General features: G+C 32.2%; 1 protein-coding gene across 12 annotated transcripts in view; it reads right to left on the reverse strand.

Moving 5' to 3' along the window:
• Positions 1 to 233: 233 nt before the first annotated feature.
• Positions 234 to 18,801, reverse strand: part of LOC145314771 (uncharacterized) — a 35,204-nt gene continuing 16,636 nt past the window's right edge. For 2 of the 12 annotated variants that reach the window (XM_080154838.1, XM_080154841.1), the window contains one exon: positions 11,521 to 12,554. In XM_080154838.1, the coding sequence (XP_080010964.1) occupies positions 11,692 to 12,534 (843 nt within the window). In that variant the 5' untranslated portion in view covers positions 12,535 to 12,554 and the 3' untranslated portion in view covers positions 11,521 to 11,691. Of the gene's footprint in view, positions 1,694 to 6,995; positions 7,084 to 8,463; positions 8,540 to 11,520; positions 12,561 to 14,316; positions 14,405 to 15,653; positions 15,789 to 16,156; positions 16,254 to 17,260; positions 17,338 to 18,079; positions 18,348 to 18,801 lie in introns of those variants that run through there. The other 10 variants (XM_080154836.1, XM_080154839.1, XR_013877873.1 and 7 more) reach the window with 9 other exon arrangements.

The raw sequence follows: 18,801 nt of genomic DNA on the forward strand, positions 1-18,801 counted from the left end.
TATATAAAAAGTTGTTATCAGAAAAGTTTGAAACACGATGGTAAAAAAAAGAATTTCTTGTAACGATTACAGAGTTGCTATGCTTTTAAAAGCGTACCTAAATTTGCAGGATTCATTACCCAAAGTTTAAAATCGACAGGACAATTCTAACATACCTAAATAAGGAAAAGAGCTAACCGTGACGTGCGTACAGACGTACAGACCCTAGTTATAGAAAAGCTTTGATTAGAAAAAAATGTTTAGTAAATTTTACAATATTTATTGTACATTATAGAAACATGTTGTCAAAATAAATACAAAATATTTGTCATTTTATATACAAATTTTATATTATAAACTAATAGGATGTCTTCATGTATGCGTGGTCAATGCTATCTCATAAACAGCTGGACAAACTGTTAATAATTTAGGAAGCTTAGTAACTGTAAAGAAATTTTTAAGCCAATATGATAAAGTAAAGAAGTTATAGATATCTTTTTTAATTGGATAATAAATTAAGTATATGTTTGATTTTTTAATATATCAGAAAGTAAAATAATATTTATAATTCTCTGATAAAATTATTTACAACACTCTCATTCATTTACATATCAATAGAGAGAGGATCAATATTGTCAGCTCTCATCTGGATAGAGAGAGCTTTCTTTTCAAATATTTCTTCTTCTTTAATTTCTTCCTTGATATAAACTTCTTCACATTTAATTAAACTAATAGATACAGAAGTTGGAACTGTATTATTACAGCTTTTCATCATTTTTAAATGTTTAACCGATTTTTTATGTCCACTTAACTCTGAACCAGAGATATAATGTTTGTCACATTGATCACATGAGAATGGCTTCTCACCTGTATGAATTCTTTTGTGGTAAGTCAAAGCAATATTCTGAGAGAAAGACTTTTCACATTGATCACATGAGTATGGCTTCTCACCTGTATGGATTCTTTTATGGACAGATAATTGACCACCAGTAATAAATGTCTTTCCACATGAGTAAGGCTTCTCTCCAGTATGGATTCTTTTATGTACAGTCAAATCACTTCTACTTTTAAAGGACTTTTCACATTGATCACATGAGTATGGTCTCTTTCCTGTATGGAATATTTTGTGGTTGGTTAAATCTCTACTCCTTGTGAATGATTTTTCACACTGATCACATGAGTAAGGCTTCTCTCCTGTATGGATCCTTTTATGTACAGTCAATTCACTTCTACTTTTAAAGGTCTTTCCACATTGATCACATGAGAATGGCTTATCACCTGTATTGATCCTTTTATGTAAAGTAAATTCACTTCTACTTTGAAAGGTCTTTCCACATTGATCACATGAGAATGGCTTCTCAACTGTATGGATCCTTTTATGGGCAGTCAAATTACCACTAGTTGTAAATGTCTTTTCACATTGATCACAGGAGAACGGTTTCTCTCCTGTATGAACTCTTTTGTGTATTGTCAAGTAACTACTAGTTGTAAATGCCTTTTCACAATGATCACAGGAGAACGGTTTCTCTCCTGTATGAACTCTTTTGTGTATAGTCAAGTTAAAACTAGTTGTAAATGTCTTTTCACATTGATCACATGAGTATGGTTTCTCACCCGTATGAACTCTCATATGAACAACCAACTTATTTTGATGTTAAAAATTCTTATTACAAATAACACAGGTATTCATGATGGCATATCCTCTCTGAATCTCCTGAAATATTATTTTTATTAATAAAAATATAAAATATTGTCAAATAAACAGGTAAAAACTTAAACAAGGATGGCAACTTCAATAGAAGCCAAGCAATAAAAAACAGACGGTCAGACAAGCAAGAAAAATTGTAAAAGTCATATTCAAGTTGTTGTCATAAAGCTAAATAATTTTAATACAAACTACCTTTCTTTAACAATTTTACAGATCCTTTACTTATTGTTATTAACATTTATAACATAACATTTATAAAAAGCAAAGCTGACAAACAGAGGTTGATACGATTTTATTACCCCCTCCCCCCCCCCCCCACCTTAAGGTTATATAACTTAATAAGCCCCATCCCCCAGTTTTTGGTTTCATAATTTAACAATATTTAGCAACTCCTCCTACTTTAATTGTTTTAAATCAATGATAAAATGGGCGGAGTTAGAATTTAATATTTGAGGCAGGGGAGTAAAATGAGGGATTTCAAAGTTTGAGGTAAACACCCCTTTACCCCCAACTTTAGACGTGTATGATTTAAGGCTGTAAAAATAAATAAATGGGGGGGGGGGGGGTGCGTAATGACATCTGAACTTAAGAGTGAGCAAAATGGTCTAAATGTTGAGCTAGATTCTTTAAAATTGGTACAAAGCCTAGTCCTATAGGTATAACATCTAAAGGAAAGAAAAATTAAAATATTTAAGTTTTAGGTTAGCTTAGATACAAAAAACCTGCGAAAATGGGATTTTAGGCATTTTTTGGTCTATTTTGATGTAAAACTTACCTTTAATAAATTATAGTTTTAGTTTATAGTATTTTTCAAAATATACTCAAGATCTTTAACGATGGGTGATTTCGTAGAGAAATGTTACTGTTTTCAATATTTTCAAAATACTAAAATAACCCTAAAAATATACAAATTTCTCAATATATTCGAACGACAGGAAATTGAGACTTCGCACCTTTGTTAATATTATCATACGGATAGAATAGGTCAACTTATGCTAGATTTGGGATGTATTTGTAAGATACTACATATGTTCACATATCTTTACGGTCAAACATGGTCAGAAAATCATAAAAATTCCGGAAAATATTATCAAACGAATAAGGTTTTATGGCCTCATCAGGATTTTATGACTTGGAATAATAAGGTTTGGTGAATAGATTTTTTTTCTATCTTAACGCAATCTCGTAGCAAGATTATCAAGATGGTTAAGCTTAGTTCTTATTGCTAATTTCGGTTGTTTTTTATTTTCATTTTGGCAGCATTTAATGCTTAATAAACCAACCAATCAAAATTAAAATTTGCAACTCTAAATGTGTTAATGTTCGTTTTGGAGCTTTGCTTTTATGTATGTTGTCATCCTTGTCAAATAACATATTACAGAGTAGCTTTGTAACTAAAAATTCAAAAAATCAAAATGTTTAAAATGGAGTAGCTTTGCTTCTGCTCTGAATGTAACTAAACAAGTATGATAACACCCTTAAAAGCAAAGCTCAGTGAATATAAAGTCAAACAAACAAATATAGAGTTAATAGCGCATTTAATATTAAAAATCATGTTGAACAAATTTTAGTATAAATCTAACCAAAAAATAATAAACATTCAAATTCTCAGAGACTCAGTCATACTTACAATTAATATAAACCGCTTTCTAGGATATAGAATGTACAATTTTAAGAATGCTTAAATTAAATGAAATAATCAAAATTATCATGCATTTTAAAGGGGGGGGGGGGCCCGGGGGGGGGGGCAAAAGTGACACTATTTGAAACCAAATTAAAAGTCAACAAAGGAACTCAACTAAAAAAAGAGTTACAGGTCTGAGATTTTGCATGGCAGTTGCTTTATAGGGGTACAATATGGAACTGTGAAGAAACGGCGGCGCAACCGCCGTTTCCCGCCGAAATTTTTTTTGCCTTTTCTCGGCGGTTTTCGGCGGTTGCGCCGCCGTTTCTTCACAGTTCCATATTGTACTCCTATAAAGCAACTGCCATGCAAAATCTCAGACCTGTAACTCTTTTTTTAGTTAAGTTCCTTTGACTTTTAGTTTTGGTTTCAAAAAGTGTCACTTTCGCCCCCCCCCCCTTTGTTTCGCTTTTATGGATTTTGACAATTTGTGTATTGTAACTTATAAAACAATTGCTCATTTGTAAACATCATATTCATGACCAACTTCCTATCATAAAGGGGAGGGGGAGGACTATATACTGTTAAAGTTTAATAAACGTATGTCTAAGCTAAGCGAGGTTTTTCTATAATTTGTGTTGGTTCTTGAGACTTGATGCGTCGGTCTGTGCATCATTAATTAAATGTTAGTATTGTCTGTGCATCATTAATTTAATGTTAGTATTGTATAGATTTAGAAAGCGTTGCTATATAACTATATAATACTTACTTATAATTTTGATTATACTTATACATTTATGCTAATGTTAATGTTTGATTGTACTACCATTTCGCTTTTATGGATGTTGTGATCCTTGTTGATATAATTAAACCTTAAAAATATTCCTCACCCCCCCCCCCTTCATATTCATATTTGACTTGCAACTTTGGATGGAAGGAAATAATACCCTTTTAGGAATTAACTTTCACTTGACCTATACTGAACTCCCCCCCCCCCCCATCTCTTTTAGCAAAAGTTGACCGATGATCATTTATGGGAAGGGGTGTTAATTATATCTACTGCTGTTAAAAACAAAGCTTTTCTATAATTGGGGTTGGTTTCACCTCCGTCCGTCTGTACATCTAGAACCGATAGATTAAGAAAGTGGAACAACTTTATAATATTAACTTATAATTCTGTATATACTTATACATTTATATTCTGATTATTCAGTTCTGACAATCTACAAGTGTTACTGTTTGTTTGTACTACTTATTCGCTTTTATGGATGTTGTCATCCTTGTTGATAAACCCTCCGATTTCCTTTATTTGGCTAAAGTTAAACAGAGTTGCCCCCCCCCCCCCATATCCAATTGAATATGATTTACTACTATTTTCTGCCAAAATAAAGGTAAAAGGTAAAACATGGACAATAATAGTTATTTCTTTCATTGTATTATAAACGGCTTTCCGCGGATATAGAATGTACAATTATAAGATTAAAACCAGTTTTTTTAGCCCCGAGGTGCCGAAGAAAAAAACTAATTCTATATTCTAATCTCCCTCCCCCCCCCCCCATAAAAAAAAGTTGCTCTTAAGTTGTAGTTGAGGAAGGGAGCAGAGAAAATAAGAACGGCTTGTTTTTTTCCTATGCCTTGTAAAGTATATCATATTCAATTGAATATGGGGGGGGGGGGGTTAAAAAACCCTGTGAACACACCCCACCCCCCATAATCCTATACAATAGGAAGTTTAAATATGAGCATTTATATAAACAACAAGGATGACAACATCCATAAAAGCGAAGCGCTGAACTGGTAGGACAAACGGACATTAACACTTGTATAGTGTCAAAATTGAATAATCAGATTATAAATGTATAAGAGTCGATGCAAAATTGATTATAGAGTTGCTACGCTTTCTAAATCTTACCTAATTACTGCAGGAATCACCATGCAAAGTTTGAAATCGATAGGACAATTCTAACATGCCTAAATTAACGAAAAAAGCTATCCGTTACGGACGGACGTACGGAGTGACGGACGGACGTATGGACGGACCGACCCTAATTATAGAAAAGCTTCGCTTTTTTCTGCAGTGCCGCTACTTTACAAATACGAATTGTAAAATTACAAGTCAAACAAGATAAAGTGGTTCTTTGACAATCACTATTTAATCTGGACAACATTTTGCTTTATACTTTATAATGACGTGCATATTAAGTAAATATTATGTAAAAAAACCTATCAGTGTTAAAAATCTTATCTATTATACAAATTTTATATCTATTTAATTTTTTTTCATGTATACAAGCAACAAAAAAAAACTTTTGCTAGAAAATTTTTTTTGTAATATGCGAAGGTTCCGTGATCATATGAACATGCTATTTTATTTGAGAAATCCAATATTTTTTTAAAAACTCAAATTGCCCAATAAAATTAAACGGTCTAGCTAAGTTTTTGAAAGGGATAATTAGTGATTTACAACGATATCCTGGCCGTATGAAAATGTATAGCTATTTCAATATTTATCATATACCAATTTAACCCCTTTCTTTCACACGTTTAACCCCAGTATGAAAATTAGGGAATTTAGCAATATTTGGCACCAATTTTAATATTTTGAAGCCTTAAATTAGTTTTTGAAACTAACGATATGACTGCTTTAATAGTTTTTTCTTAGGTGTTTTTCCTTGAATACGCTGTGTCAATTCACAAGGACATTATTTTAGATGATTCAGCAAGTCGGGGACCAATCCCAGCAGGCCAGATGGGTGGCTTGCAGGGGTTAAGTGCATTTTTTCATATTTTGTGTATATCAAATTATTGTTTTTTTGAGTTTTGGTCCCCAACTTGCTAAATCATCCTAAATAGTGTCCTTATGATTAGATATAGTGTATTCAAGGAAAAAACTTAAGAAAAAAACAATGAAAGGAAGTTTCTATGTCAAAATAGACCAACATAGACAAAAAAAGGCATAAAAATCCCATTTCCGAAGGGCTTACCTACAAGTATGAAATTTTGAGTTTTTTTCATAAGATGTAGTACCTATAGGACTAGGCTTATGTTCCAAGTTTCAAGAATCTAGCTCAATATTTAGACCATTTTGCTTACTGTTTAAGTTCAGATGTCATTACGCACCCCCCCCCCCCCCCTTTCTTTACATAGAGCTGTTAATAAATTGTTATTATAGAAGAAAAAGAGAGATGAAAAAATGTTAAAAAGCCAAACTTAACAAAACAGAAGTTCTGAAAATTTACACAAAACTTCAGCAATCTATCTTTGCGTAAAGCTGAGGAAAGGCATATTTCTTATAAAAATTTGAATCAGAGCAGTACAGACAGACTAACACTTAAAGTGATATATAATCATAGAGTAGGTGCGAAATGGTCAGCAAATTATTTACAAACTAAGGATGACAACATTCATAAAAAGCGAAGCTCTGAAACCGTAGTACAAATGAACATTATCACTGCTTAATAATAGGATACCTTTTAAGGACATGTCAACATTTTTAGAACTTGATTATTGACATGTTATCTTATAATATTGTACTTGTAATAGGAATCAATATTCCAAAAATCAGATGAATAGAATAATTATAACACAGAAAATTTTTACTTATACATTTATAGATCAGAGAACAGATCTAACCCTAACAATCTCCGAATTAATGATGTAAAACCCAAAAAAAACTATAAATACCTTATGATAGAAAGTAGATCTGTATAATGGATTTCTCTCTGTTCACTGTGAATGTTAGTTGTTGACTGACAATGATAATTTTGTCAACCTAGATCATAAACATAGTTAACTCTTGTTATATAAAATAAACCTTACAAATCTCCGCCCATTTACTAAATTTTGATGCTCAACACGGACTCCTCCCACATTTAATTAGAAACTGGACAAGAAAATTTGTTAAAGGGTCGTGATTTTATTCATACATATAAAAATTGGCGGCAAATTATTGTTTATTATTTATTTATTTAGAAACATTTGATACATAGGGGGGGGGGGGGGGGAGGGGGGTGTAATGACATCTGAACTTAAACAGTGAGATAAATGGTCTAAATTTTGTGCTAGATTCTTGAAACTTAAGTACATAGTCCTACAGGTACTACATCTAAATGAAAACAAACCAAAAAAATATTTTTTGGTTAAGAGAGTTAAGACTCTGGGGGGCTAGGTGTCGCTTCGGGTACTAGACCTCTCTCCACGCACCTTGAAACATACTCCGCTTATGATTGCAGTGTAAAGCGTCCATTTACCCATCAGACAACCAACTCTCTGAGATGCACGACCTTTGTCTGAGAAGTCCCAACTGTGCATGGTAACAAGTTGCGCCTGTTTTGGGCCAAGGCATTCCCCCCACTCTAACTATTTACGTCGCGCATCTGACATAGTAGCAGTGGGAACCATTTTAACGTCTTTAGTTATGACACGGTGTCGGACCAAGATTCGAACCTATCACCTTCCCGACGACGAGCAGATGCGCTACGTGTTGAGCCACTGTCGCGGGTTATATTTTTGGGTTAGGTTAGGTATTAAAAACCCGGCAGAAATGGGGTTTCTAGGTCTTTTTTGGTCTATTTTGATGTAGAAACTTACTTTTTCTTCAGCTAGTCGAAGAACGACACCAGCGGGCTAAGTGGGTGGCTTGCAGGGGTTAAGTGCATTTTTTCTTATTTTGTGTTATTAAATTATAGGTTTTTTGAGTTTCGGTCCCCAACTTGCTAAATCATCTTAGATAATGTCCTTATGAATAGACATAGTGTACTAAAGAAAAAAAAACTTAAACAAAAAAAGTAAGTTTATACATAAAAATAGACCAAAAAAGGCCTAAAAATCCCATTTCTGTTAGGTTTTCTTACCTAACCTAAAAAAATATTTGAATTTTTTTTTCATTTAGATGTAGTACCTATAGGATTAGGCTTATGTATCAAGTTTCAAGAATCTAGCTCAAAGTTAGACCATTTTGCCGGACATCCGACCGTATACTGAAAATGGTTGGATATCCAGACTAACCCCAAATAGCATATTAGATGAAAAACAAGTTTTATTCCCAAGTTTATTTGCACCAGTCTGTAAAGAATTTGTTTATATATGAAAACAGGAAAGGACGGATAGAACCTAGTTGTAGAGTAGCTTACTACGCTATAGAAAACAAAACCTTTAATTCTAAGTTGTAGAAAACCTTTCATCATTGATATCTATACTTTGTTCATTTTCTTGTTAAATTATATTCTGAAAATAAAATATTTACATTGGAAAAATACTTTATTGATACAAACAAAATAATATAAAATTATGAACAGAAGTTAATTGAGGTCATGAAAAAAAAATAAGGGGCGTCGTAGCTCAGTTGTAACGCACTGAGTTACGGTGATGAGAGTTCGAGTTCTAGTCCCCATGTGGCAACTCGAATTACTCAGTTGAATATATTCACACAACTTCCCCTGGTTGTGTAAGAAGGGGATAATTGAGTAAGTTTGGATACTCAATAGTCACGTACATAATATCAGTACTACCCTTATCCCAAGCTCCTCTGCGGAGAGCGTCATTCATTACGGTGACTTAATTTGGGACACCTGCCATACTCGGCGAGGGTGAGGTAATAATCTCTCATGAGATAGCGGGTCAAGTCATAATGTGCTTGAACGTGGAGCTTGATAGCCCTAGTGGCTATACAAAAGTGTCTCAGCCTACTCCATGACTACTTAGGTCCAAACCCTAAGAGACTATGGCTAATCAATCAATCAATCAATCAATGAAAATAAAATCAAAACATAAACATTAGCATTTTATATCTTAATAAATATGATCTTTACAATTCTATTTTATGATGAACAATATCAATATCATCTATCTTCATCATATTTCTGTTCACAAGAAAGAGGATCTTCTATTTCTTGTTTCATATTTTCTTCAATATTGTCAGCTCTCATCTGGATAGAGAGAGGATCTTCATCAAATATTTCTTCTTCTTTAATTTCTTTTTTAACATCAACTTCTTCACTCTCAATGAAACTAAGAGATACAGAAGGTGGATCTGTATTATTACAGCTTTTCATCATTTCTAAATGTCCTTTGGATTTTTTGTGTTTTGATAACTGTGAACTAGAGATATAATGTTTCTCACATTGTTCACATGAGAATGGTTTCTCGCCAGTATGGATTCTTTTATGGACAGTCAAAGTACTTTTATCAGAGAAAGACTTTGCACATTGATCACATGAGTATGGTTTGTCTCCAGAATGAACTCTTTTGTGGACGGTCAATTGACTATCAGTTGCAAATGTATTTCCACATTGATCACACGAGAATGGCTTCTCACCAGTATGGATTCTTTTGTGCTTAGTGAAATTACTACTAGTTGTAAATGTCTTTGCACATTGATCACATGAGTATGGTTTGTCTCCAGTATGAACTCTTTTGTGGACGGTCAATTGACTATCAGTTCCAAATGTCTTTCCACATTGATCACATGAGTATGGCTTCTCACCTGTATGGATTCTTTTGTGCTTAGTCAAATTACTACCAGTTGTAAATGTCTTTTCACATTGATCACAAGAGTATGGCTTCTCACCCGTATGAACCCTCATATGAACAACCAAGTTTTCTCTCCGTGTAAAATTTTTGTAACAAATATTACAGGTATTCATGCTGGTATATCCTCTCTAAATCTCCTGAAATATTATTTCTATTAATAAAAATATACAATATTTTTAAATAAGCACAACATTCAGGTAAAAACTCAAACAAGGATGACAACTTCAATAGAAGCCAAGCAATAAAAAACAGACGGTTAGACAAGCAATAAAAATTGTAAAGGTCATATTCAAGTTGTTGTCATAAAGCTAAATAATTTTATACAAACTACCTTTCTTTAGAAATTTTACAGAATGATAACATTTATAAAAAGCAAAGCTGACAAACAGAGGTTGATACGATTTTATTACCCCCCCCCCCCCCTTAAGGTTATATAACTTAACACTTAACACCAAGAATTATGGTCTAGAAACCGTCAAAACAATTTTTTATTGGTCATGCTGTATATAAATATTAATTTTTGTTGTAATTTTACAAATAAAATTACCTTATAATATAAAGTAGATCTGTATAATGGATTTCTCTCTGTTTACTGAGAAAGTAAGTCACTGACTGACATTGATTCAATTATAAACCTAAATCATAAACAATATTTATATTAATTAAAATTAAAGCACAACAAAATCTCCGCCCATTTACTTAATTCTGTTGCTCAACATAGACTCCTCCTACTTATAATCAGAAGCTGAGTTTTTTCAAACATTACACCCCCCTTATACTCACAACCCCCTCAATTTTTGCTTAAGGAGGGTGTCAAACCCTTATGTATGCTATTGGTTTATAGTTTAAATAATGTTGAGTTTCATTCAGATCATACTCTTTCTGAAGTAATGATGTAAAGCCCAAAAAACTCTAAATACCTTATGATATAAAGTATATCTGTATAATGTATTTCTCCCTGTTTACTTCGATTGTTAGTCACTGACTAATTTTGATTCAATCATCAACCTAAATCATTAACAATAGTTATATTTATTAAAATCAAAGTGTAACAAAATCTCCGCCCATTTACTTAAATATGATACTCAACGCAGACTCCTCCCATTTTATTATTAACTCACAAATATGATATGGTGTTATTTTTAATAAAGAAAATGGCGGCAAATCATTTATATGAAATAACTTTTAAAATGTATACATGCCAATTCTACAAGTCTATTTAATGTAAACAGACTGACAGACAATAATATTGTAATTTTACTTTGTACATAACGTCTACCTATTAGACGGACATACAAATGACAGGATGCGGATGTCCGTAGTGTACAAGATTGATTGATTTTACAAACCATTCCTCTAGCTATACTAAACAGTAACCAGGGAAGGATATACCAACATACGAATGACTTGATGACTCACTTACACAATTTTTTTAACTGAAAAAAATATTCTTCTAGCTTTACTATAGCCAAAGTTAGGAATTTTTTGCTTACTCAGATATTCGAACAGAAGTACCAACATTTGCATGTCAGGATTTTAGAAAAGTTAATGACCTGTGTATTTGTAAACAAAATTTTTAGAAAACTTCTTTCTTATTGATATCTATACTCTGTGCATTTTTATTTGTTATGAATTATTCTGAAAATGATATATCTAATTAGACTTATATTTTATTTACACTACAAAAAAAAACAAAAATACCAAATATCATTTATGTAAAAAAGCATTTAAACATTAAGTTGTAAGTAAAATAAAATGCTTAAAAAAAGATTTGGATTTTTATTTTATTTGAACATCTATCCTGTCTCTCTTTAAAAAGTTTGTATCCTATGACAATTAAATTAAATGTTTATATTTCTATTTTGTGATGAACAATATCAATATCATCAATTCTATCTTCATCATACTTCTGTTGACAAGAAATAGGATCTTCTATTTCTTGTTTAATATTTTCTTCAATATTGTCAGCTCTCATCTGGATAGAGAGAGGATCCTCTTCAAATATTTCTTCTTCTTTAATTTCTTCCTTGATATAATCTTCTTCACATTTAATTAAACTAATAGATACAGAGGGTGGAACTGTATTATTAGAAGTTTTCATCATTTCTAAATGTCCAGGGGATTTTTTATGGTTTGATAGGGCTGATCCAAAGGCATAATATTTGTCACAAAGTTTACATGAGTATGATTTCTCACCAGTATGAATTCTTTTATGGACATTCAAATTACTATTCGTAGAGAAAGACTTTTCACATTGATCACAAGAGAATGGCTTCTCCCCTGAATGGATTCTTTTGTGTGTAGTCAAATGACTCTTTTGAGTAAATGCCTTTTCACATTGATCACATGAGAATGGCTTCTCACCTGTATGGATCTTTTCATGGCGGGTCAATTTTTCTTTATGTGCATATGCTTTCTCACATTGATCACATGAGTATGGTTTTTCACCAGTATGGATCCTTTTGTGCTGAGTCAAATGACCACTAGTTACAAAGGTCTTCTCACATTGATCACATGAGTATGGCTTTTCTCCTGTATGGATCCTTTTGTGGGCAGTCAAAATTTTATTCCGAGAGAAAGACTTTTCACATTGATCACATGAGTATGGCTTCTCACCTGTATGAACCCTCATATGAATAACAAAAGAAGATTTATGTTTAAAATTCTTGTTGCAAATATCACAGGTATTCATGTTGATATTCTCTCAATCTCCTAAAACTATTTATATTAATTAGTATTATAACTCAAAATATTTCTAGGTAAGCAACTAAAACAAGGATGACAACATACATAGAAAACTTTACTTTTCAACTGTTTTATTCAAAGTGTTCCAAAAGTCAAGTTAAAGCTAAATAATCATCATGTTTAAAACCTAACTGTTGAAGGAATCATAAAAATCATTAAATTATCCTGACATGCCTAAAATAACAATAAGAGCTATCCTTCACCTAAGTACTGACGACAAATGTAATATGAAATTAATAAACAAGGAGGACAACATCTATAAAAGCGAAGCTTAACAAATTTAACAAACAACCAAAGAGGATGATATAAATGCTGGGTTAAATTACAATAATATATCTTTGATAAGAACTGAGGAAATGCATATTTCTTATAAAAATTCAAATAAGTGCAGTACAGATAGACCAACACATCTACTGATAGTGTAGGTGCGTAATTAGGAAATGGTCAGGAAATTATTTACAAAACAAGGATGACAACATTCATAAAAGCAAAGCTCTGAAACGATAGGACAAACGAACATTAACACAGTAAAGGGAGGGGGTGGAAGTGACACTTTTTGAAACCAAAACTAAAAGTCAAAGGAACTCAACTAATTAAAGAGTTACAGCTCTGAGATTTGACATGGCAGTTGCTTTAAAGATGTATAATATGGAACTGTAAAGAAACGGCGGTGGAAACGCCTCTCCCGCTTAAAACCGCCGTTTCCCTTTTCCTTATATGTTCACTTGACAAATGTAAGATTTGACTTGTAAGATTATTTTTAATATTGACATGTTTGAAAGTGTCATTTTCGGCGGGAGCGGCAGTTCCGCCGCCGTTTCTTCACAGTTCCATATTGTACTTATTTAAGCAACTGCCATGTCAAATCTCTTTAATTAGTTGAGTTCCTTTGACTTTTAGTTTTTGTTTCAAAAAGTGTCTCTACCGCCCCCTCCCATTAGTTGCAAAACTGCTTAATTTATGCAGGATAAATATTTTTAAACTTGATTATAGAAATGCTTCCATATAACATTGTAATAGGAATAAGTATTACAAAAATCAGATGAACAGGATAATTTTATCACTTAAAAATTTGTTGTCAAAAAGATTTAAAATCAAGATGTTTTAAATGGATGAATAGACATTCTGAATGGGTGTATGAGAGAGATTCCCTATCATAAAAATATCGCCATAAAGGGGCAGGTAGGTTGTGCTAACATTCCGTAAATGTGTGAGTTTTAAGGCTTTTTCACTAATATCTTTGTCTATAGGAATACACATATTTAGTGAATATTGTCGTTCTACTTCTGTTTTTAAGCCTTAAAACTCACACCTTTACGGAATTTTGCACAACCTACCTCCCCCTTTATCTTCTAGAAATTTAGAATACCTCAGAGCATTCCAAATAGACTAACGGATCATGTAAATTAAATATTTGATGCTCATTGGAGTGGAGAATCTTTACAAACACAAAATCAACAGTCTAACTTGAATAGTAGCCGAAAAATTCTTTTTTCCACCTCATTTCTTTCAAACAGAATTATTGAGTAATTAGCTTGACATATTAAAAATAAGTAAGTCGCTATGAAGGAGAAAGCAATTTGCTAGCAGAATAAAAAGGTCCCCACCACTGGAACCAGATAGTTGTATGGTTTATACATCTATACTTATACATTTATAGATCAGAGAGCAGATCTAACCCTAACAATCTTTGAATTAATGACGTAAAGCCCCAAAAAACTATAAATACCTTATGATAGAAAGTAGATCTGTATAATGAATTTCTCTCTGTTCACTTTGATTGTTACTTGCTGACTGACAATGATACTTTTGTCAACCTAAATCATAAACTATAGTTAACTCTTGTATAATAATAAAACCTCCCAAAATCTCCGCCCATTTACTTACATATGATGCTCAAATATGACTCCTCCCACTTTTAATAAAAAAAACTGGACAAGTAAATTTGTTAAAGGTTGTGATGTTATTAAAATAAAAATTTTTGCGTCAAAGGGGAAGGGGACGGGGGGGGGGCGTAATGACATCTAAACTGAAATAGTGAGCAAAATGGTCTAAATTTTGAGCTAGATTCTTAAAACATGGTACATAAGCCTAGTCGTATAGGTACTACATCTAAATGAAAAAAATAAAAACATTTTATGTTTAGTTAGGTATAAAAAAAACAAGAATGACAACATCCATAAAAGCGAAGCACTTAAATGGTAGGACAAACGGACATTAACACTTATATAGTGTCAGAACTGAATAATCAGAGTATAAATGTATAAGAGTCGAACCAAAATTGTAAGTAAATTTGTTTAAAAAAACTGCTGGATGCAGGATAATGTTTATGGACATACTTACATTTTTAGGACTTGATTATAGAGTTGCTTCGCTTAAAAAATTGTTGTTAAAAAAGTAAAAAAATCAACATGTTTAAAATGGACGTACGGACATTCTTGTTATGATTATAGAGTTGCTACGCTTTCTAAATCGTACCTAACTACTAAAGATATCACCATGCAAAGTTTGAAATCGATAGGACAACTCTAACATGCCTAAATTAACGAAAAAAGCTATCCGTTTGTGACGGACGTACGGACCGACCCTAATTATAGAAAAGCTTCGCTTTTAAAAACCTGCGGAAATAGGATTTTTAGGCCTCTTTGGTCTATTTTGATGTAGAAAATTGTTTTCTCCAGCGGGCTAGGTGGGTGGTGTGATGATTTGAATAAATACATATTTTTGTTATTGTTTAGACTATTCTGTGATGTGGTCATAAAAGATCAAATACCTACCTATGGAAGGAGTCCTATATGTTGAAGAGGCCGACGTACATGTACAATATGAAGGAGGACTCTTCAATCTAGTTTTATGATGTTCAAAAGATCAAATATAAATTACTGTGTTTTATATATGTTTAATTTCAATATATTATGTTGCTAATATCTTTATCATTTATTACATTTGGTTTATTTTTCTTTCCCCGTTACAGAGTGGGTATTTCTGGGGTTTTATTTATGTTGAACTGGAGATCTCATGTGTATTTTTGAGTGGGTAAAATGGCATTGATCCTGTCTACCTGTTGTTTTGGTGAGTTTTAGCCATTTCATTGAATATTTCAGGTGGCTTGCAGGGGTTAAGTGCATTTTTTCTTATTTTGTGTTGTCATATATCAAATCATAGGTTTTTGAGGTTCGGTCCCCAACTTGCTAAACCATCCTAAATAATGTCCTTGTGAATAGACATAGTGTATTCAAGGAAAAAACTTAAGGAAAGGACAATAAAGGAATAAAGGGAAGATTCTATATATCAAAATAGACCAAAAAAGGCCTAAAAATCCCCTTTCCACAGGGTTTTCTACCCTAACCTTAATTGATTTTTTTTCATTTAGATGTAGTACCTATAGTTCTAGGCTTATGTACCAAGTTTCAAGAATCTAGCATAATATTAAGACCATTTTGCTCTCTATTTAAGTTTATATGTCAAAATAGGTTATATGTAAACTTAGTGTGTAAACAGATTAATGTAACGGGCAACAATATTACAGATTTGCTTCGCACATTAATCATACTAAGAAATTAAAGTACCTCGCATAGGTTTATTCTGATATCGAAATTCCTCTGCGGATATCTCTCTGTTCATTGTGGATTTTAGTTGCTGACTGATATTAATACAATTATCATCCTAAAATATACATAATAGTTACTCTAAACTAATAAATCTTCTCCCACTTTTAATCAGAACATAGACGGATAAACATTATTACTAAATAAATATTCTGGCGGAAATTATTGTTTATCTTTATTAATGAGATGGTTATTAAAATGTATTTATGTCAATAAATTCGAAACCTCTGATTTATAATCATGTAAGATATTAATAAAAATATTTACAGAGTCAAAAAAATTAGCAATGATATTAAAAGATTTAGAAAGACTTATGGTAATAGCAAAGGTTGGGTCGGATAGATAAATGGCCGGATTCCTGATATCAAGCCGGATAACCGGATATTGAATCGTATCATGGAAAGAAAACAAAAATCGTATCATGGAAAGAAAACAAAGTAGCGGATTTCATCGTATTTTCACAGTAGCTTTTGATAGGTTATTTTAGGTTAGGTAAGGTATATGTTAATGATACCCCGCAGGATTTGAAAGTAGGCCCCACTTGGTTAGAAATAGAAGATAAACTACTGTGAATATACAAGGAAATCTGCTACTTCAATTTCTTTCCATGATTCCAGTTTTCTTGAATAGGAGCTCAATAAATTCCATTATCCGTGTATGATAGTTAGTCAGACGGACGGGCATTTGGAATTATATAATAGCTTTACTACTAAAAAAAAGCTTAAACCTTAAAATTTAAGTAACTATTTATTCATCCATTAGCTTGTTAATCAGTAATATTACTTATTGCTATTAAGTACCAAGAATTTAAGGAATAATGCTAGACAGGTATTTTTGTTGTATAATTATATTGTTGGACATACTGCCAGATAGTTTTAATATCCAGCTGGATACTGAAAATGGCCGGATATCCGGACCAACCCCAAATATCATACTAGATAAAAAGCAGCTTTTATTCCCAAGTTTATTTGCACCAGTCTGTAAAGAATTTGTTTGTATAAGAAAACAGGAATGGACGGATTAACCTAGTTGTAGAGTAGCTAACTGCGCTATAGAAAACAAAACCTTCAGTTCTAAGTTGTAGAAAATCTCTTCATCATTGATATCTATACTTTGTTCATTTTCTTGTTAAATAATATTCTGAAAATAAAATATTTACATTGGAAAAATACTTTATCTACACAAACAAAATAATGTATAATTATGAACAGAAAATAATTGAAGTCATTAAAATAAAATTAAAACATTAAACATTAGCATTTTATATCTTAACAAATATGATCTTTACAGTTCTATTTTATGATGAACAATATCGATAGTATCAATTCTATCTTCATCATAATTCTGTTGACAAGAAAGAGGATCTTCTATTTCTTGTTTAATATTTTCTTCAATATTGTCAGCTCTCATCTGGATAAATAGAGGATCTTCATCAAATATTTCTTCTTCTTTAATTTCTTCTTTAACATCAACTTCTTCACATTTAATAAAACTAATAGATACAGATGGTGGAACTGGATTATTACAGCTTTTCATCATTTCTAAATGTCCAGGGGATTTTTTATGCTTTGATAGGGCTGAACTAGAGGTATAATATTTGTCACAAAGTTTACATGAGTAAGGCTTCTCATCAATATGGATCCTTTTGTGTTGAATCAAAGCACTTTTATCAGAGAAAGTCTTTACACATTGATCACATGAGTATGATTTCTTAAATATATGGATCCATTTATGTGAAGTCAAATGACCATTCCGAGAAAATGTCTTTTCACATTGATCACATGAGAATGGCTTCTCACCTGTATGGATTCTTTTGTGATAAAGTCAAATCACGATTCTGAAAAAATGTCTTTTCACATTGATCACAAGAGTATGACTTCTTACCGGTATGAATTCTTTTGTGGTTAGTCAAATTACTACTCGTTGTAAATGTCTTTTCACATTGATCACATGAGTATGGCTTTTCTCCCGTATGAATTCTTTTGTGTTTATTCAAATTACTATGATTAGAGAAAGTCTTTTCACATTGATCACATGAGAATGGTTTCTCACCAGTATGAACCCTCTTGTGAACAACCAAGTAAGATTTCTGTGTAAAATTCTTGTTACAGATATCACAGGTATTCATGCTGGTATATCCTCTCTCAATCTCCTGAAAATATGTTTAAATAAATTCCAAGTTAAAAAGCTAATACAAAAAAGGACAACTAGCGGCTACCTGTAAAGGAGAACCATAGCGGACTGACAGACACAAGATATCCTATTACTTTATTTAAAAAAACTAGCGTCTACGCTCCTAAAGACCTCTAGGGGCACTTGAGGAGGGGAGAGTTGAATTCAATAACCTAATTTTTTTTATTTTAGATTTAAAAAGAAAAAGTAAAAAACATGGATGACAACATACGTAAGTAGCGAAGCTCAAAAGTTATATATAGACATCTGGAAAAAAATTAACTTAAAATCAGTACCTAAGCAATTAAAATTCATTTTTAGCGTGAGGAGGTAATTTTTTTTCTAAAGTCGATTTCTCTTGGGAGGGTGGATGGATGGTGATACTCTTCCCCAAAATAGTTAAAAAAAAACTTCCAAAAACCTATGAGAAGCTA

The sequence above is a fragment of the Acartia tonsa genome, chromosome 3 (genome assembly GCF_053477335.1).
Source record: "Acartia tonsa isolate MP-2025a chromosome 3, ASM5347733v1, whole genome shotgun sequence".
NCBI lineage: Eukaryota > Metazoa > Arthropoda > Copepoda > Calanoida > Acartiidae > Acartia > Acartia tonsa.